The sequence below is a fragment of the Tuber melanosporum genome (genome assembly GCF_000151645.1).
Source record: "Tuber melanosporum whole genome shotgun sequence assembly, scaffold_30, strain Mel28".
In the NCBI taxonomy this organism is placed as follows: domain Eukaryota; kingdom Fungi; phylum Ascomycota; class Pezizomycetes; order Pezizales; family Tuberaceae; genus Tuber; species Tuber melanosporum.
Genome location: NW_003298975.1, coordinates 489,594 through 511,948, shown reverse-complemented (window position 1 = coordinate 511,948; position 22,355 = coordinate 489,594). Strand labels below are relative to the sequence as shown.

Below are 22,355 nucleotides of genomic sequence, written 5' to 3'. Positions count from 1 at the left end.
AATAACTGTACGAGTACGACCCGCTACTCTTTAGCGATGTTACTATATTTTTGGCGTAAGGGGAGAGAGGAGAAAATTTATTCCTATCTTATTCTCATTATTTTTTTATTTTACTCGGAGAAGGTGTTTGGTTATTCCTTGAATTAACCTTATTATCATAATCACCTTCCATGAGAGTTTATTTTGTAGAGGCGAGATTCTTGCACTTGCCCCTTGAGCTTTGAACACGAGCAGAAGCAGACAGACAGCAAGCAGGCTTTATCCTTTCTCCCCCTTTCCCCCCTCTCCGCTTGTGGAACGCTGGAAGCCGGCCGAACTCCCTTGCGGACGCATCTGCCAGCTAGCCGTTCACTGCTAGATCTCTGGTTGGGGAGCATCGGCGACCATTTTTTATTTATTTCCTCCGAAGGAGTGTAAGGGTACGGTGCGATCCTTTCTTCCCTTCTATTTTTGCTGTACCTTTCCCGCATATCTTTTCATTCAACGGGCTGTTGATATTAGGGGAAAGTGCTGTAGGTTATATGATAGAAGGAATCGGTGGGGAAGAAGAGAATAAAAGAAGAAGACTGGAAAAGGAGAAACAAGGGAGGCGTTGCATGAGCCTCCGCTAAAATAACATTTCATCCGTCCGTCTTGTCTCTCTCTTCCACCCTCAACCCGCACTCCAACAATCCGCCCCCCCCTCCCCCCACACCTACACCCGCTCTCCCTCCTTTCTAACGGATCAGACCGTTTCAACGATCAATACTACTACTTACCTATCCATCCACCCTAATCCTCTTCCCCCCCACCTCACTCGATTTGGAAAGGTTCACGCTTTTGCAACCTACCATTTCAGAGGCAGCAGCAGCAGATGACCACAGCTTGTTAGCTCGAGAACTGTCACTCCGGAGGCCCGTGGTCAGGCTCTCGATATCCTTCACCTTCATCTCAAACAGTCCCATAGCTCGTCCATGAAGGTGTGTCTCCAAAATCCCTTTGTTCCTCGCTCACCTCCCCTCCCTGCTGCTGTTGTATCCCTCACCCGCTGGGAAAATTAAAGGAGAGATCCTTGCTTCATCTTGCTTCTGCCGTCATAATTGGTTTATGGGGACATGTCAACGTGACGAGAAGCTCACCGGTCCTGCAATTTATAGGCTACTTCACGAGCACGCGATTCTAGAGGCATCCCCTCTAGCCACGACTCCCGGTTATCCATTGACCCTGATCATCATGTTACAGAAGCTATAGGTGATATGTATGGTGAGTACATAGACGAAGATGGCCGACGACAAAGTTATGTTCTCCCACCGGACTCCTACTCCAACACCGGAGCCTTACGAAATAGACATAGTTCTGTGTTTTCGTCATCGGTCGCCTCTTCCACCGCCTCGTCGTCTAGGGACTGGGGCAATGGTAGGCCCAGAGGCAATGAACGTGCTTCCCCCAGCTCGCCAACCTTATCCATCCGATCATCATCATCATCATCATCACCCTCAATCGGTGACACCGCTAACAAACCCTTCCCGCTGAACGACATTGACTACGAATCTGATCCTATTGCTGTGGCCCAGGAGATAAGTAACCTGCAGGCTCTCCGACGGATGTCTATGGATGTTACTTCGTCGGCAGATCCCGATTTGCCGTCGTTCAATACTTTTGTTCCCTCGACACCCCCTGATGATGGTGGCGATCCCGGGAGCGTGTTTTGGGTGCCGGCGAGATTGCACCCGGAGTTGGCCCCTAAGGAGTTTAGTGCCTATCTAGAGGCTAAGAAGAGTGAAATCCGGAGGCCGCAGAGGGATGGGTCTTTATCGCCAGATGGACCGGGTTCTGGTAGTCCCTCGCTGCGGAGGAAGAAGTCCATGTTATCGAGGCAGATTGACCGCTCGGAGGGTGTCAAGGGATACCGGGATGGCGCTGAGAGGTTGGGAAGACGAGAGTCGGGAAGGGAAGGGCCGAGTGTACAGCTGGAGGACTTGATGAATGATCCCAACAGCCTTATGCGAAAACTTAGTGTGGAAAGGAGGAATGAAGAAGGTAAGGAAACCAGAGGAGCAGGCGGGCTGTCTTCCCATCAAATACTCGTTGTGGGGGGTGGAGCAATTTCTAATTGTTGGTTGTAGGGGGGGATATGCCAATTCTGAATGCAGCGCCTGGTGGGGCGGCTCTTAGAAGATCGACTCGGACGACTTACAGGAGAGGGAGTTTGCGGAAGGGGGAAAGAGTTCCTCTTCCGAAGAGGGTTGTTAAATCGTCGGAGACCGATGCGGAGGATAGCTCTCCAGCATCTTCACCAATTGTTTCCAAGGGCGGATTTCGATTAGAGCGCGTATCAACTGAGCCGATGCCCTTGTCAACTGCCCGTAGGGATGAACCAGATGACTACCCAAGACGATCCTCTCAGAGGGGATCCGCTGTAAAGGCAAGTAGTTCGTCTGTTTCTATCGATGTCATTGGTAAGTCGTCGGAAAAACATAAATCTGCACCTACCAAACAGAGGAGAGCTTCATCTCCTAAGGGGTCATCAAGGTCTCGGCAGAGTGAGCCTATACCTCCAGTCCCCTTGATTGTTGAAACACCGCCACCAGAACAACCTCAGGAATTAATCATTCCTGAACGGCATTCATCATTTGACCCTCCACCCCAACCGCAAGCGCCACAGTTACCAAGGCAGGCGAAACCGCAACGACCTGCACTACAGAGGACCCAAGCCTCTGAAGTTGTCACAGAGGTGGTATCGTCGCCTACGGCACTAGCTAGTAGAGGCCCTGAACCAGTACCACTCTTGGACCCCGGGAAGGCTGATGGGAAGGAGAGAAAGAGGCCTGATTCAGCGGGCAGTAATGATGGGGGCACGGGGCGCAAATCAAGCTGGGGATGGTTGCTCGGGGATTCAGCGGACAAAACAAGAGAGAGGGAAAAGGACCACCACCACCACCACCACCACGAAAAGAAGGATAAGGAAGAGAAGACTAAAGTGAAGAAGGAGAAGCGCCCGAAATCGGCTGATAAGCATGATAATACTCGATTGGATCTTTTGCAGAAGTCTATCGATCTGGGCAATACCGGGAAAGTCATTACCAGCGATACCAACGGGTCCAAGACGGATGAGAAGGAAGCTAGGAAGCCCCGGGGTGAGGATAAGAAAGAGAAGGAGGGGTTGTTCTCCTTCTTTGGGAGTTCGAGGAAGAAGCCTGGCGGTGATGGTGCTCAGAAGGCCAAGGGTAGCAGCTCTAGGGGGGTCTCTCCGGATCCGGCGCATCACCAACCTCAACAGACATATTACTATACTCGTTTCCCAATCCACATTGAGCGCGCCATCTATCGCCTCTCGCATTTAAAACTCGCAAATCCAAGGAGACCTTTACAACAGCAGGTGTTGCTTAGCAACTTTATGTATTCCTACCTCGCAAAGGTGCAGCAAACACAACCGCATCTGGTCCAGCAGGCAACCGTCAGCCAGCCATCAAGGGAACAGCAGAAGCAGCAGCAGCACCAACAGTCAGAGCAGCAGAGCAGCCAGTATTACCAATACGATAATGTACGTTCTAGGAACTAAAGGAAAGCTTCGTACTTTAGAAACTTGTGACTAACATCCTTTGCTTTTGTGAAAAAAATGTAGGGCTCTAACGAATCTGACTACGTCGATGATTCCCAAATGTACGACGACGAGGCCAACGACACGGATAGACCACAATCCCGCGCAGCACAATACACCTCCAAGCACGCCCCGGAGAATGGAAACGGTTACTACGACCAGCCACTTGAACCCCGACGCGAGCGGGAGCGCGATAGAGACAGAGACCGCGATTATAGTGGGAGTAGGTCATCGAAATCACGAAGCACAAAGTCAGCACCGCACGAACCAAAATCTGCAAGCGACGATATGTGGTGACCTTTCTTCCTTTCATGTCTCTTGTGGTTTTTCTACTTTGTACAGTCTCTTTACGCTCTTCTGCAAATAACCGTCAATCGCATCGTTGGGGAAATCTGAGCTTCTTTTCTTTCTTTTCTTTCTTCTCTTTACATTTCAATTACCTGTCGTTTACTGCAGTCTCTTTTCTTGCCGTGCCCTTTGAATGTGTTCTAGCGAGTGATAATTGGTGCATCGAGAGGGGAATGGATTGGAACTGGTGACATGGGCTGGTTGGCTGGTGGGGGGTAGGAGTGGGTGTTGTAGGACAATAGGGCGGTGCGGCCTGGCTTAGCTGAATATATTAATTCGATTCGTGAGAATGGCTTTTTATTTTTATTCCATTGAGGGATTTTTCTTTATACTTTTCTCTATTTTATCCTTTTATGTGCAGGAGTTTGGCTTGTTCTATAATGTAGATTCCCCATAATTATGTGATGCTGGGTTTTGTTTGTTGGTTCGGAGGAAATGTATTGCTGGATGTGAATTTCGTCGTTTTTGGATGCTTTGGTCAATGTTAGAGGCTCATGCTGTTGAAACAGACTATGGCTGGGCCTAGTGTTTCGACGGGTTCACCAGAAAGCATCGGTGTTTGGAAAATCTTTTCACTCGCTAGTGTTGGAAACGAGGGCTAGTGGTGATAAAACATGTGGCGTTGGAACTGGAACAGTCCAGTGTTTAGATACTAGTTGTGATACAAGTTGTGATACTTGTTTTGTTTCCGTCTTGTTTGAACAGTGAGGATCGTGGTGATTTTCATATTTTTCATTATGTTGTCATCTTCTTTCCGTTCCTATTGTTTCCTTTCCAGCTCTCTGTAAAAGACTCTGTACGTTGCTATTCTTTTCCTAAGTGCTCTCTATCAGATCAATTCGTTCTCGTCGTCGTTAAGCAATATCTCTCTCTCCTCATTCTTTTGTCACTCTCTTTGTTGCTTCTGAATAGAAGTGAATATACTGGCATTGACCTGCTTGCCCTATATACTTTATACATGCTATTAAATATTATATCGCCTGGTATCCTTGTAAGTCGCCCAACGAATATTTCCCGAAAGACCCAAGGGGTCGAGAGTTCCCGGCGATTGTTCTGTAGAGACCAGGCTAGTGTACCACTTCTCCAGTAGGTAGTACTCGATGCCTTTTTTTCTACAATTTTCATCCAGTTATGGGATTGATGCTAGGGTTGATGTACCAAACAATGCTTTATCCGTATCTCCAATTCTAATTATTTTTCACTTCATATTATTTTAAACATTCTCTCAATTCATATCTTTCTTTCTATAATTCTTCTCTAAGAATAAAGTCTGGTTTGAGTTCCAATTAGATAAAGAGATTACTTATGTCACAGTTGTAGCTGACTGCCACAACTGTTAGGCAGAAGCCAACTCTATTGTACATTGAAAAAAATTAGGCTTGAATCTTTAATGTAGACGGAGATATCTTTAGGAAGTATTAGTAAAAGATTATCCCATATCTGACACAGGGGCACTGTGTTTTAATATACCCTACATGTCTGTTACTTCTCATGTATCCTGTATGTCTGGAGTAGCCTTCCTATTACACTGATGTCCCATACATTTTGAATTTCTTCATGTATCTTCTTTGTCTAGAGTATTTCTGTGCCCCAATCAGTCTGTTCAGATTTGATCCTAAGTGAGAATATATCATATTATTTTCATCTTCCAATTGGTATAGTATAATCCTGATTAATTATAATTATCAGATCCTAGATTCACAGCCTCTGGATTTGAGTATTAGAGCTAGCCTAATTCTTGTCATTCCAGGTCTAAGGCATGCCAGATCTAAGATACTTTAATATTCCTGGTATGTAGAATAAGAAATAAAGAGTAAGAAATTCTATTTTAGTCTTTAAATAAGCACAGGAGGTAAATTGAAAAGAAGTTCAGAATGTAAAAGTTATTGAATATGTGAATAGTATGATCTTAGTAGTAATGTAGACTACGCAGACATAATATTAAGAGTATATTACAGGCACGTTTCTAGCTAGGAGGTAAGAGGTATGAAGGTAGATTAATGGAGTTTCTTGTCTTTAATTCTTTGTAAATAAAGTAGGTGGTAATGCCTATATATATTATACAGGTTTGTATCCTCTACATAAACTTCGTATAATAGAGAAACATAGTAAGAAGAAATAGAAGTATGACCATGTAAAACTATAATATGAGTTGGAAAAATATAAGAGTAAGTGTGTTTAACCTAGAGAATCTGCTAAGATATTCTCATAAGCATGCATGAATCAGAGAGGGTGTGAGGGAAATTTCAGTAAATCTGAAATAATTAGGAATATAAAGTCTAAGCAAATATGTAATGATAATGAAATATTCCATAAATCAAAGAAAGTAGTATATACATAATTCCTAATAGTTATCATGAAATATTAATAAAATATGATAAAACATGTCCAAGCTGCAGTTATATATAAGACATGGTTAGGCAGAAGCCAACTGTAGTACGTATTGAGAGGACTTAGGCTGGAATCTTTGGTATAGATGGAGATTGTCTAGGAAGGCTCAGTAATACTCTTTTCATTAATAACTACTAAGAACTCACTGTTAGGTGGAGATGATCTGTATAGACTCAGAATTGTCTAGGCCAATTGAGATTTGTTTGTAGATGGAGATTTGTTTAGGAAGGTTTGAAGGATTACTCGTTTAATTTATGACTACTAAGAGTAAGGTAAAGTAAAGTGGAATCATAAAAACAACATTATATTGTTAAGGTCTCTTCTCCATTGCTTGATTATGTCTAAAATCTTGGAAAGTACTTTGATATTTATATTGCATGTTTGAGTGTTTGCGGACAATATGACTTCTTATACAAATTATGTACATTAGCAAAAAATACTCCTTACATCTGGTATGTTTAGTGTGTCCTGTAATCCCTGTTTGCATCCTGATATGGCTTAAAAAACCTTCTGGGAATATTATCAAAAAGCGTTATTTCATCAGATTTATATTAAGCAAATACTTGTTCTTGCAAAATATAAGCTTATAGGAACATATACCCATTATGTAATCAGTATTTCAAGTCCATTTCATTAAAAATACTTTGTTTACTTTGAATCCCCGTATGTACCCAAAATAATTATCTGTTTGTACTGGCATTAAATTTAAAAAATGTAGAATCAGCAGCTTATTAGATTTTCAAAAATTGTAATCAGGATGTAAATTGAAAATCAGGATACAAAAGAGAAGTCAGGACATACAGGACATGTAGGACTCAAGTGTATTTCTTTTCACTGATGTACCTCTCTAACTATATCTCGCAATGTCAGGATTTCTCCAAAAGTGCGAATACAGAGAGATCCTGAAAATTATTATACCTTTTTCAGCAATTTACTATTTCACCAGTTGGAGAACTGTGCTGTTTCCAATAGTAATTATCTGATCTTTGGAGTTCTTAGACTTATGACCTAGTTTTCAGGTTTAACTGCGTTGGCTCCAACTGTCTTCCTTATTAATGAAATGATGAGTTTTATAAATGGGTTGTGTTTGCAGGAGTAGTTGTAGATGTAACCTTCTTAGGTTATTAACTTCAAACCTCCATAACTCCTTATTCAACTAACAGATATATTCCAGATAACTTCCTACTAATTTGCGGGAAGCTCTTCTACTGGGTTCGTAGATGATACCTCAGTTGGAAACTTCTGGTTGTCATAGATGATGGGGCTTTGATTATTGTTTGGCATTGGTAAGAATTCCTGCAACTATAATATATTCCTTAGTCTAGTTGTAACAGTCTACAAAGTCTATTGGCTTCTTTGGTAGTGTTTTCTGAGAGTTCTAAATACTTTTAATTATTGTAGGGTGGATGGGTATGTGTTAGTTCTTTGTAAAGATCCACTAACTTTTGATACATTATCTTTGTGTGAAAAGGTCCTATTACTTATGGCTTATATAAAAGATGTCCCATCTTTGAAGCCTAGTGACTCTCTGTAACATGTTCGCAAGGTGCTAATCACATTATTGGTAAATGGTATGATAGTTGGCAAGTGGCGTGCTCTAGCAGAGAGGAGGTGAGAGCTGAGAACTAAAGAAGGCTTCGAGGGTGTACTGAGAACAAAAGAGGTTACCGTTCAACCAAGTATATTGAAATACTGTTTGTCGAAGTCTGCCTTTTCCATTATGGAAACAGGCGGTCTTTAAATATACAAATCTTGTTCATGTTTAGCATGAACGAAATTAATCAAAAGGTATCAAGCGATACCCTTTAGTAAAAACAAAACCAAGTATCAAACGATACTTAAAACAAACCAAGTATTAAAGCGATACTTAAAATGAAATATAAAACAAAACCAAGTATCAAACGATACTTAAAACAAACCAAATATCAAAGTGATACTTAAAACAAAATGTAAAACAAAACCAATAACTGAGTACCCATACCAGTTACATTCTTTAAAACAAAACAACTGTTTAAACAAAACCTAATAATCATCAAAAGTGGAGTCTGAGAAACTAAAAGCTTCGGTTTCCACAATAAGTTCTTTCTCATAAGTGTCATACCAGAGACCAGAAGAAATCCTATGTAACGATCCCCTTTTAGATAGTTAGTTCTTGGCGACGGGGAACGATACTTATCTCTTCTGTCTGCTTCTTTGTTTGTCTTATGATAGCTCTAGGCCTCTGCCTACATTACCGATAGTACAAGACCTTTGTCTTCTATCGGAAACGCCTATTGTAAGCTTTCTTTAACTCCTCTTCGTGACGAGCACTTCTCGGCGTAATGATAACGTTGCAATAAAGATAAAGATCGTAAAGGTATTTTATATTCGTTAAAGTAATAAGTAGGAAAAGTACTTAGAACAAAGCGTGAAGAACCTATCTTCCTCAGCCGCATCGGCCTCCTTATATAGTATTCTTCCCGCCTGTAGTCATGTGACCTAAAGTGGTCTCATGCGCGAAACCAAATCATAACAAACTAATTATGTGACCAAAGTGATCACATGCTCAAAACCCATGACCTTACAGCGAGGTCATATACAAAACTCATAAACCAATCATAACGCAATAAACAAGTCATATGACTCAACTGAGTCATATGCTCGAAACCCATGACCTTATAATGAGGTCATGTGTAAAACATAAATCATATGCGCAAGGCTTACCTGCAAGGCATACTTGTAAGGCATACTTGTCAGGCGTACGTCCCATGACTCATACTTGAGCCATGTGTGAAAGCATCACAAATTCCACACATAACAAATTATCTGACCCTAATGAGTCATATGTGTGAAACAATAACGTACCTGTGACTCATAACTATGCGTCACGTGAAAACCCTTTCCTCGCTAAGCCACATTTGTGACATTAGCTTCCCTCCTCCTAAGCTTGAGTCCCATCAGGCCTTTTCTTCCAGTTTCAATAGTTCCCGTCCTGCCGAGCGCATGGTCCTTCTCAGCTTGTGGAAATTTTCGTTAGCCGCCCTCCATCTGACCCTCACCGATTCCAGAGTTAGGTTCGCCCTTTCGATTGTGTGCCGCTAATTATCGTTCAGCTGTCTTAGCTCCGCGATCGTTTTGTCGTTTGCCTAAATTGTGGCCTCGGCTTGGCCCAGTTGTTCTCGGAGTCCCCGGATCTGCCTGTGTAGGCTCCTGACATCCAGTTCCGTGTCTGCGGAGCAGTTTTGGGCCCCTCCTTCCCTGGACCGCGTCCTCACGGCCCATGCCTTTCTGGCATCTTCTCCTTCCAACTCTTTTCTGCTTCCATCCTTCTGCGGGTAGAATCCCGCAGATATTTTCTGTGCCCTGTGCATCCTGCACCCATTTCTGAAGCATTGTTGCCAATGCTTCAGAACGTGGTCTGGGCGTGGGCCACGCTTTCGACATTCTCTCGGGAACCATCCTGAGACTTCTTTGTCACCAAAGTGTGTTTGGCAACCGTCATCGTAGCATACCGTCCATGACATGGCGTTATGCTGTGCTAGTCTTTCCCTTTCCTTGAGTTCTTTGTTGGTTGGACCCATGAATGAGTATTCGGGGCTGGTGGGTGTAGTTTGGCGGGGGCTATCGCCCCAGCCCTCATGTTGCTGCAATAGTGTGGGAGCCTTTCCCTCGCCTTTGCCTTGATTGAACGTGATCGTCACCTAGGCCGGGCTTGCCTGGGTATCGCTGGTGGAAGGTTGAGATGGCATTTTGTGCGTTTTCGAAGTTGTGTGCGAAGTACCAAGTTTTATCATGTTCAGGAGAATATCCTGTCCACTTGGCTCGGTATTGGAGGTGACCGTGGAAGAAGCGGGAATCGACTATTTTGTCGAGCTCGTATTCTGGTTCTCCGTCGAGTTCGATCGGAGGGGGAGGAATAAGTGTTTGGGAAGGAAACTTATTGTTGTTCTATAATTCGAGGAGTGAGATGTGGAATGTATTGTGTATTTGCATTGAGGGGGGAAGGTCGAGTTTATAAGCTCGGCTGCCCACTTTTTCCGATATCCTGAAGGGTCCGATTTTCTTGTAGTCCAGTTTCTTTCATAGTCGTGTCGTATGAATATTGCGTGGTATTAGCCATACCATATCTCCTGGGTGTATGTTCGGATCCGGTCTTCGGTGCTTATCGTATTGTTCTTTTTGCCATTGTTGTGCTTGACTCATCTTGTATTGTAAGGTTTCGTGTAGTTTTCCCATATCCGCTTTCTCCGGTATCATATCATTAATCGTATGATATGTGGTCTGACTTTGTTGATGTTGTCCGTAATTCGCGAAGAATGGTGTTGTGCTGATCGTTTCTTGCTTTCTATTGTTGTATGCGAATTCAGCCATTGATAACAGCTTGTACTAATCATCTTGTTGATAGTTGACGTAAGCCCTTAAATATTGTTCGAGTATTGCATTTACTCGTTCCGTTTGTCCATCCGTTTGTGGGTGGAACGCTGTGCTCATTCTGTTTTGTATTCCCATTTCTCCGGTTACTTTTTTCCATAGTCCTGAGGTGAATAGTGTTCCTCGATCGGTGATGATATTCTTGGGTAGGCCATGAAGTTGAAAAACCTCTCTGAAAAAGGTTTGTATAAAATCTCTCGTATTGATATCTTTTCTAACTGGAATGAAATGGCTTATTTTGGTCAGACGATCCACCACGACCAGGATGCTATTGCAATTTTCCGATGTTGGTAAGTCCGTGGTGAAATCCATAGTAATTGTTTCCCATGGTTGTTCGGGAACTTTGTTTGATTTTAGTAATCCATATGGTACATGTTTAGCTGTTTTCGTTCTTTGGCATATGTCGCAATTTTTGACATATTGTTTGACGTCTTCGCACAGTCCTGGCCAATAGAATGACCTCGTAATAAATTCTATGGTTTTAGCCGTTCCTCCGTGTCCTGCCGTTCGGATATCGTGGTGTTGTCGTATAATGTTTGTCCTTATCTCCTCTTCTTCGGGGATCCATTGTTTTCTATCGTACTACGTATTTCCATCCTTCCATTGGCATAAACCCAGAGCAATTCCTTTCATCTCTTTTTTTCCTTCCTTCAAAGCTTCTCTTATTGTCTGAATTGTTTTGTCTTTCTCGTTTGCGTTCTCTATCTCCTCTCTTCCTCCGTTGATGTGAATTGGATAACCTCCCTTGCCTCAAAGTAGGTTTTTGGTAATAGTGTTCGTGTTTTTTGTTTGATTCTTTCGTCTTCTTTTGTTTGTGGTTTGTCGCTTGCAATCCTTGTGAGAGCGTCTGGCTTTCCACTTTCTTTGCCTGGTCAGTATTCGATTTTGAAGTTGTATTTGCTGAGGTGTTCCATCCATCTTATCTGGTCGTGGTTCAGTTCTTTCGTAGTCATGAACGTTACCAGGTTCTTGTGGTCGGTTAGAACTCGGACTGGATGGTCGCTGTTCGAAATGTATCTTCTCCATTCTTTTAATGCTTGAACTATTGCTAATAGTTCTTTGTTTGCAACATCGTAGTTGCACTCTGCGGGGGTCATTGTCTTGGATTGATAGGACACTGGCCTCCATTTTCCATCGTCGCATTATTGTGATAGTATGCCTGAGCATACATATTTTGAAGCATCTGTTTCGATCATCGTCCTTCTGTCTGGGTTGAAGTGAACCAGTATGGGTGCCGATGTTAGATGCGTTCGTATTGCATCATATGCTTTTTGTTCGGTTTCTCCCCATTCCCACTTTTTGTCTTTCTTGGTTAGGTTATAGAGTGGTTTTGCAAGCCTGCTAAATCCCTCTATGAACCTTCGATAAAAGTTGCAGAATCCCATAAAGCATTGAACATCTGTCTTGTTGTTTGGTTTGGCCCAATCCCATATGGCTGCTGTTTTAACAGGGTCAACCTTGACCCCATTTCGATTGATGATAAATCCAAGGTATTCTGTTTCTTCCTTATGGAATTCGCATTTTGTTGGTTTGATCTTCATTCCTGATCCTTGTATTGCGGCCATGATATTGCTGATATCTTTTTGGTGTTGCGATATGTTTTCCGAGTATATGAGTACATCGTCCAAATATACGATGCAACATATGTCGAGGTACTTATTAAGTACTTTGTTGATCCATCTCTGGAATGAAGCCGGTGCGTTGGTTAGCCCGAAGGGCATAACTAAGTATTCGAATATTCCATATCTTGAGGCGAATGTAGTCTTCCATTCGTCTCCTGCCTTGATGCGTATATTATGGTATGCATCTTTGATGTTGAGTTTGGTGAAGTATTTTGCCGACCATAGTCTGTCCAGTGCTTCTCCAATCAAGGGTAGCGGATATCGGTCTTTCTTGGTAACCGAATTGAGGGCTCTGTAGTCCACGCAAAGTCTCATTTTTCCGTCTTTCTTTTTGACGAATAGTATCGGGGATCCTCCTGACGCGAAAGAGTCTCTGATCCATCCTCGCTTTAGGTTTTGCTCGATGTACTTCCTTAGTTCTTCAAGCTCTGCTTCTCCTAGGGGGTATAGCCTTTTGTAGGGAATTTCTTTTGTCTTTCCCGTTTTTTCATCTTTGTCCAGCTGAATTTCGTGATCAATTCCTGGTCTTTGAGGTGGTAGCTCTGTAGCTTCCTCTTCTTGGAATAGATTTGTGAATTGGTGATATTCTTTTGGAACCAATTCTTTCCACCGTTTTTGCTTTGGTATTTCTTGTCCTGGATTGCTAGCTCTGTGCTGATGTTGATTTTTGCTAGAACTGCTTTCTCGTCTTCATATATCCATTTGAGAATTCCTGTGGTATCTCCCCTTCGATAGTGCCGTCCAAAGGCTTGTGCTGTGATCTCTTTGATCTCAATTCTTTTTGTTGTATTGAGCTGGTTTTGGTCTGTGCTTCTAAATCCCTTCTTTCCTCTTATGGTTTCTTCCAGTTGATCTACTTCATGCAGATCCTTTTGGTTGATTTTTTCGATTATCAACTGTGCGATTCGATCGCCTTTCTGGACTTGTACTCCTCTTGGGATAGGTTGGCCAGGACCACTTTGATTTCACCTGTATAGTCGACGTCGATCACCCCTGCCATGGTCATGAGCCGATATTTGACTGCTAGACCAATGCGGGGTGCTATCCATCCGTAGGTGCCTTCTGGGAGTCCAATGGCTATTCCTGTTGCTATTGTTGCCTGCCCGTTGGCCGGTATCTTGATTCCTTTGTTGGCGTATAGGTCGTGTCCTGCTGCTCCTTTGGAACCCTTGGTAGGCACTTTTGCCTCTTGGTCTAGTCTTTGTATCTGGACTCTCTTATTTTGCCGTATCTCGGCGAACTTTGCATGCAAAGTTTCTTCTTCCGCTTCCCATATCGGTGTTGATTAGGCCACAGGTGAACTGTTGAGACATCGTGTTGTACATGTTTTGCTTGTAAAGGTCAACTTGTTCTCGTTCTAATTGAGCATCGGATTATGCTTTCGTAACCATGGCATCCCTAGGACTATCTCATAGTTTTTTGGATCTGCTACTTGGAAGGTTGCCGTTTCCCTATAGCTGTTAATGTCCATAGGTACAGTCGCCGTATGGGTTATAGGACCCATAGCGCTGGGTTTTCCATCCGCTACGTAGACCTGTCTTGCTTTCTTCGCTTGTTTGGTGTGGAGGCCGTATTTGTCGCATATTTCTTTGTCGATGAAGTGTTCAGTGGCCCCAGAGTCGAGCATTGTATATATTGTTGTTCCTTTGTTTTCTTCGTTGGCTATCTTCGTTTTGATCATCACGTGATCTCTATCTTCTTCCCCTCTTTGTGTGTGCAGTGCCGTGTAGTAGTTTGCTAATTTGATGGGTTTTCCAAGTCCACATCTTGGGTCTCCCAGACCACCGTTTACTGGGGACCCTCGTCATTTTCCGCCGGTGAATCTTCTGCTATCATTTCGCGGATGTTGCTTCTTTTTTGATTTTGGAAACGATTATTTCTAGCAGCTCTGTTTCCTTGGTATCCGTTGTCCGGTCGGCTTCTGCATTCTTGTATCCGATGTTCTGCTTTTCCGCACCTTAGGCAGAGTTTCCCATTCATCCTTCTGGCGTACTCTTCCTCAGACAGGTTTAGAGCTGGTCCTGCTCTTGATTTATCTAATTCCATTGGGTCGCCTGGTGGTAATGCTCGGCTTTCTCCTCGAGGTGCTTGTGGTTTGAAGGTCCCATCCACATTCCTGGATGATTGGACCACTCTGTACGGTACAGTGCTTTCTGGGTTGCTTCGAACCATGTTCAATTTGCTTTCCTTGTCTATTGCCCATCTTGCAAATTGTTCGGCTGTCGTATAGCGCAGGTCAGAGATTCCCCATGCATCTCGGAGTCTCTCACTGCAGTTTCTCTGGAGGATGATGTAGAGAGTAGCATCATCAAATTCGGCCTCGTATTCCAATAGTCGGCATTTGTTCCAGTATGCTGAAAATGTTTGTTTTCCTTGCTAGAGTTTTTCTAGCTTTCGTCTTGCTGTTTCTTTGGCGTTGGGATCTCCAAATTGTTCGAAGAGTGTCGCCTTGAACTCTTCGTATGTGACCCATTCCCTCTGCTTCCTTCCATCTTAGACAGGCATGATCCATTGCCCCGCGAGTCCTCTAAGCAGAGATTCCGCATATGGAATCTTGATCTCATCATGTTGATCTCCATATCCTTTAACAGCAAAATATCCTTCGCATTGTGCTAAGAATATTCGTAGCTTGTCTTCAGCTCCTTCGTATGTGTCGGGCTCCTTTGCTTTTAGTCGCTGTACATTTCCTTACCCGGTATTTCGCGTAGCTGCGAGAAATGCCTGAAACTGATTTTCAGTCATTCCAAGCATGCTGGTTCCTGGTGCCGGAGCGGCGGGGGCCGGTGGCCCAGGTACTGCGGATCCCGACATTCTCTAAGGTCGTGGAGTTCCAGCGGGAGAGCTATCGACTGGTGATTCTTTCTCTAGGGTTACTGGGCTTGCTGCTCTCGAGGGTTCTGCTGAGATGTGATCTAAGGCATCGCTGAATCCTCCTAGATTAAGATTTTGATCGTCGATGTCAATATCCCCTTCCCTGTCTGGGTTGAAGGATGCTGTCTTGTATCGCTTGGTGTCGCACTAGGTGACGCTTTGTAATGTAATGATCCCCTTTTAGATAGTTAGTTCTTGGCGATGGGGAACGATACTTATCTCTTCTGTCTCCTTCTTTGTTTGTCTTATGATAGCTCTAGGCCTCTGCCTACGTTACCGATAGTACAAGATCTTTGTCTTCTATCGGAAACGCCTATTGTAAGCTTTCTTTAACTCCTCTTCGTGATGAGCACTTCTTGGCGTAATGATAACGTTGCAATAAAGATAAAGATCGTAAAGGTATTTTATATTCGTTAAAGTAATAAGTAGGAAAAGTACTTAGAACAAAGCGTGAAGAACCTATCTTCCTCAGCTGCATCGGCCTCCTTATATAGTATTCTTCCCGCCTGTAGTCATGTGACCTAAAGTGGTCTCATGCGCGAAACCAAATCATAACAAACTAATCATGTGACCAAAGTGATCACATGCTCAAAACCCATGACCTTACAGCGAGGTCATATACCTAACTCATAAACCAATCATAACGCAATAAACAAGTCATATGACTCAACTGAGTCATATGCTCGAAACCCATGACCTCATAATGAGGTCATGTGTAAAACATAAATCATATGCGCAAGGCTTACCTGCAAGGCATACTCGTAAGGCATACTTGTCAGGCGCACGTCCCATGACTCATACTTGAGCCATGTGCGAAAGCATCACAGATCCCACACATAACAAATCATATGACCCTAATGAGTCATATGGATGAAACAATAACGTACTTGTGACTCATAACTATACGTCATGTGAAAACCCTTTCCTCACTAAGCCACATTCGTGACATCCTAAGACAACATCGAGACTTAAAGAAATATAGGTCACAGTAGTCATGAATACCAGATTCATGCTGTATTTTTATTGAAGCCTTATTGTAATTAGGGCAGTAATCTACCCAGAGGATAGCGAAGTAGTTTTCAGGTCGGACAGCATTGCGGTTCAACAACAGTCCAACAAGCTGTTGTCGCAGCCTCATATTGAGTTCTACATAGTTTGACATCGTTATAGTATTTGGATAGTAAACGGTAGCTAGATGAGATTATCGAAGACTTGTTCCATAGCCTGGTTTTCCTCATCACTGCTCTCAAATTCCGACTCAAAGTTTGGTCCCCAAAACCCATTCCTAGCCTCAAACTTAACTTGCTAACGCTTGGTTTCTGGCATAATTGGTATCCAGTATATCGTAATGTAATTGATTGTTAGTGAGAGGAATTCATTTAGTATGTTATCTTTCCACCAATCATTTACCATATCCATAGCGTGCTCTAGTTTCTCTAGTAGTTCCCAGGTATTTTTGCTCATTAGGTATTCTTTTTATTTGACCAGGAACTGATTGTTCCCATTCTAGTGGTGGTAGTCTCAGATTTCTTCAACTTCCCATTCATCCTTCTTGTTGATGATGATAAGTGCAGGTCAGTAGTGGATTCTTTCAGGGAACTTAGTGTCATCATTTGGGTGGAAAAGCTTAATAGGAGAGGCATAGAAAATGGCAGTATTGCGGCAGTACATGCATCCATTCATCTAGACAGTGTAGTCTTTCGTATACTCATCAAAGAACATGACCTTGAAAGGTCCTCGCCATCGAGGTTGTAGTTTCTTGCTGCGTCTAACATTGGTAATAAACATATTTCCATGTACTATAAGCATACCACCTAATGGGATAGGAATATACTTGCGTTATCACTTCTGGGTGGTAGTTGTACTCCAGAATTGGGCAGCTTTAACAGCTTGGAAGACATCATTTCGGATAGCTTGATGGTAGTTTAAGTGGTCATCTGAGGTGGGGATTGAGGAGTTCTTGAATAGGATTGCAGGTAGGAGAGGGTATTGGTGGCCAAAGATTGCCATGTATGGAGACATTCCCAAGGTGTTTGAATATCTGGTATTGATGTATGTAGCGAGCTCAGTAAGGGCTGGTTCCCAGTTGGTCTGGCGTTAATTTATTATATTCCTAATTCCGGTCTTGACTTCACGGATCTTTCATTCTGCTTGGCCATTTGTTTCATGATGCCCAGGAGCGGTCATAATGTGATTGATTCCAAGGGAGGTCAAGGTTTGTTTCCAGAATCTAGCCGTGAAGCGGGGATCAGTATCACTGATAATGGATAATGGGTATCCATGGGGAGTAAATAGGTATCGCTGGAGGTTATTCCAGGTATTCTTGGAGGAGTCGGTAACCTTCATTGGTATGAGCCATGTGTATCCAGAAAATTGATCCACAGCTACTAAGATAGAGTCATACCTGGAGGACTTGTTGAATAGTCCTGGGAAATTGATGGCAAAGGATTTGAATATTTCGCAAGGTAACTGAAGAGTCTGAGCTTTCCCCTTAGATAGTTGTGTTCGTTCCTTACTTGCCTGGCAGAGTTCACATTGTTTGATGAAATCTCAGAAGTCCTTTCACATTTCAGGCCAGTAAACATAGTCGGAGATATATTGGAGATTGCGGTCGGCATTAAGGTGTTCTTTGTTGTGGATTTTGGTAATAGCATATTTCCTAATGGTCATACCATTGAACATATGGCCTTTCGGGATCTATAAGCAATGTTCGCCATAACAGGTGCTGGTATAGACCATTCTATTGGAGATGTTGTAGGGGGTGAGATCTCCATGTTGGGAGCTGTTCATAGCTCTGAAATAGGTCAGATCATAGTGGTCTCCTACTATTATTTAGCTTCGGAAGGAGGAGGTCAATTCCTCAGTAGTTGATCTGACATCTCTTTCATCTTCAATGAGTAATTCTCTTGTCATCTTGATAGGATCTTCTTCTTCTTCAAAAGTTTCATAGAGTGTCAGCAATGTTTAGAGATTGTGAGTGGCCTGACAGAAACAATAGTTTCAATGTTGGATACTCGCAAAGGTCTACCATATAATAGTTGTGAATTGATTATGGGAGGAGAGGCTGGCTGTATTGACTGCAGAAGGTGTAGGAAGAAATTGGATTCGTGATAGGTTGCTGCATTTTTGAGTTGTTCAAGACCTAGGTGTTATTTTGAAGTGGGGTCAAGCGTAAGAAGAGGTCGGTCTGAGCCGTCATCAGCATTGTCCATTATTTGCTGTTCTTCTTCCTCTCTCTCAGTGTCGAGGCTGGTGTCTTTGGAATCTTCAACAGAGGTATAGTATAGTCGGTAGTATTTGTTATGGAATTTAATTTCAGTCTCGTGAAAGAAACAGCTATCGAGGTAACAGTGGGACCAGTGGACTCTACTTTGTTCAAGCTCATGAGGAGGTGTGCTACGGAGGGTGCAATCCTCTTTCTATTCATTATCGATATCTTTTTCTCATTCTGTCCTAGCAGCTCGATACATGGTATAAGAGAAAAGAGTGGAGGGAGGGGGAATACTGGCTGTAGCCACTGAGAGGTCTTGTTCATAGGAGGTGTCGTCAGGGTTATTCTTGCTTTGTCTTGTATGGTTATAAACAAGTAAAGGGTATGTGAGTGCTTGGTTCTCATAAAGGTGGGAGAGAGCATCAGCTAAATAGTTGGTTCTTCCAAGGGTATAGATGATTTTTGCATCATATTTGCTGATTTCTCCTATCCATCGCGTTCTTCTCCTTCTAAGGATCTTTTCTGTCTTAAGGTTAGTAAGAGGTTGGTGGTCTGTGACAATTGTGAAGATGTTACCTATCAGGATGTGGTTGAAAGTGGCAAGAGTATCGATCACTGCGAGGGCTTCCTTGTCTGTTGTCCTATAGTTCATCTGTAAGTTAGTAAACTTTCTGCTGTGCCCTGCCGCCGATCTTGCCTTTTATACGAAGGTCCTTGTCCAACCTATGCTACAACTCCAACATCTGATGTGTCAGTAATCTGTCATATCGGGTCTGGTTTACTGTAGTTGATAGGTCTTATAATATTGGTATTTTTAATCAATTCTTTAATGTTGGTAAAGGCTTAATCATGAGTGTAGGTCTAAATAAATTCCGCATTGCCAGTAAGGTCAGTGAGTAGTGTAGTTACAGTAGTGTAGTGTAGTAGAAACTAGGAGATGTAGTTGACTAGTCCTAAGAACTGCATTAGTTCCTTTTGATTTTGGGGGGTTGTCCATTCTGTTAAACAGGTAATCTTTCCAGGGGTAGCATGTATTCCTTCATTGTCTATTACATGTCCCAGTATCTCCAGCTTATCAGCAAACAGAATCAATTTGTTTCAGCTAGCGTAGAATTTAGCTTCCCTTAGCTTGGTACACACTAATCCTATGTCGTATGTATATTCTTCCTTAGAGTTTGACAAAATGAGGATATCGTCAATGTAAACCTAAACAAAATGGTGGAGGTATTCGCTTAACAGGTTTTCCATAATACCTATGAAGGTGGCGGGAGTGTTCATGTCTCCTTGTACCATGACCCAGCTAATGAAACTTCCAAAGAATGTCTTGAAACTGTTATAGCGTTCACTTTCTAGGTCTAACCTTGTCTGGAAATAAGCATCGCTTAGGTCAATCTTGCTTTGAAATCTTGTCCATCATACTGCATTCAGGATCTAAGTCTGGTTTGAAATAGCGGAACTGTCCATAATTGTATTTTCATTTCTTAGTTTCAGGTCTGGCAGATTCTTTTAGCGTCTGCTTTGAGTTGAAGAAATATTAGTGTGGCACCTGGTACTTCTGCTCGATACAGGATTCCTCTTATTTGATTTTGGTTTATCCAAGCGCATAATAGATCTTTATATACATCAGGAATAGAGTAGATTGGTTGGTTTTTGAGATTAGAGGAGTCCTGTAAGCAGATATAGTTTTTTATTTCCCTCATAGATGGTAGTTCTTCTGAGATCTGATCAGGGAAAACATTACAGGATTTGTCCAATAGGCATTAGGCAGTAGCTTCACAGACTGCAGCTCTGTATTCTCCGCTTGTTGGCTTGCATGAAACTCTGACTTTCTGGTCTGGAAAATCAATGATAGATTTTCCATATTTGATTATAGCCTTGTGGCGGTTTAAGAATGGTATCCCAATCAGGTTGTTGCATTTGGCTAGGTTTCCTACCAGCATCTCTTGAGGGGGAAGGGTAGCAAAAGCAAGTTGGATAATAGTGCTACAGGTTTTATGGCTTGTAGATTGTGACCATTTTACTGCCATATTGACTGGTCTGGGCTGGTTAAAGTCTTGATTTGGGAGACCATGGACAGAGACAAAGGCATTGCTGATCATGTCTCTTTCAATTGTACCAGTGTCGAATAAGACTTGAGCTCTTTTGATGTTGATCAAGATAGTACCTTCTAGGGCAGTATGTGTCTTGACGGTAGTAGGAGGTCAGACACTGTTGCATTCCACATTGATATATCTGACATAGATTTCCTCATATTTGCTGGATTGGGTATCATCACTATCGCTCTCAATGTTATGGGCCGATGCTTCTAGTTAATTGCCTTTCTTTTTTCCTTCTTTGTGGAACAGTTCTTTGCCATGTGTCCTGTTTCTCCGCATTCAAAACATTCTCCCGTTTGTCGTCTTTATTCTTTGGAGGATTTTGTTTTCTTCTTGAAAACTTGTGGGGTATCTTCTTCAGAGGTGTTGGAGAGTTGGTGCCATGATTGCCTATTACTGCTGGAGGATGTGTTCGCCTTATATGCCTTAGTTTCATGGAGGATAGCATTCTTTCATTCTGCCTTTGTAATTATTACTGAAATATCATCGTCATCTTCCTCGAGTGGCTCTACCTCTCGCTGGAGGTTAGGATGCATGGAATCATAGAATTGTCACTTAAGGATATAGTTGGAGTTGCTTCCTTTCTTCATTCAGTCCTTATCCATCAAGAGATCTGTAGTTACGTCTGTAATTCTTTTGACCTGTATCCCATTGACTTGGGGGAGCTGGTTGAATTTATTGTATAGGAGGCCATTTGTAATAGAGGATGGGAAACGATTCCTGAGGTAGTCCAGTACAGTGGATTCTCTCAATCTTATATTTCTGCCATATTGCTTATAGCATTGGTGGTATGTATTGGTTGCCTTTTCTTTGCAGAATAATCTAATGTATAGTCCGGATGTAGGGTTTTCCAAATCTTTCCCTTGTAAGAGAAGGTAGTGTGTGAGTTCAGTTGCCTATCGATCAAAAGCTTCAGGTTTAAGGTCTTTTCCCTCTCCGGTAAACTTTGCCAGGAGGTAGAGCTTGAACTTAGAGGGTTCAAATGCTTCAGGTACTTCTTCTTCTTCAGGCCGAGCTCGAGACTTTCTTCCTCCCGAAGGCCCTCCTCCTGTACTAGCCATATCTGAATCGCTACTGGTTTTGGGGTCGTTTAGAGGTTCAAAGCAAGGCCTTTGTGCTGGGGTGGGTGGAAATTCTCCTGGAGGGTGTGGAGCTTCTATGTTTGCAGGTTCTCCTAGCTCCTTAGCAGAGTGTTGGAGTTGTTTCTTTTTAGTATGGTGTTGCTTTGGGATTTGCTTCCCACTCCTGATCCTCAATGGCTCTATGTTAGTTTTGAGATGAAACCAAATATGCTGTGATTATGCTGCTTCTCTCCGCTAGCGCTCTGAGGTAGATATTGATAGATTGATTAGGCCTAAATCCGGAGACAGGTTCTTAACCACTTGCTGAGGTTAAAAAAACGTAATATGTTCGCAAGGTGCTAATTATGTTATTGGTAAATGGTATGATAGTTGGCAGGTGGCCTGCTCTACCAAAGAGGAGGCGAGAGCTGAGAACTAAAGAAGGCTTCGAGGGTGTACTGAGAAACAAAGAAGTAACCGTTTAACCAAGTATATTCAAATACTATTCATCCAAGTTTGCCTTTTCCATTGTGGAAACAGGCTGTCTTTAAATACATAAATCTTGTTGATGTCTAGCATGAATTAAACTAATCAAAAGGTATCAAGCGATACTCTTTGGTAAAAACAAAATCAAGTATTAAATGATACCTAAAATAAACCAAGTATCACAACGATATTTAAAACAAAATATAAAACAAAACTAAGTATCAAACGATACTGAAAACAAACTAAGTATCAAAGCGATAATTAAAACAAAGCGTAAAA

At 42.5% G+C, this 22,355-nt stretch overlaps 1 protein-coding gene; it reads left to right on the top strand.

The window, feature by feature from the left end:
- Window positions 1–2,113: 2,113 nt before the first annotated feature.
- Window positions 2,114–4,221, top strand: GSTUM_00006955001 (uncharacterized protein; the record flags this gene model as incomplete). XM_002839058.2 has 2 exons in its annotated part: window positions 2,114–3,523; window positions 3,605–4,221. 2 exons carry the CDS (start codon window positions 2,114–2,116, stop codon window positions 3,875–3,877), a joined length of 1,683 nt encoding a protein of 560 aa, XP_002839104.1. The 3' UTR covers window positions 3,878–4,221.
- Window positions 4,222–22,355: the final 18,134 nt, after the last annotated feature.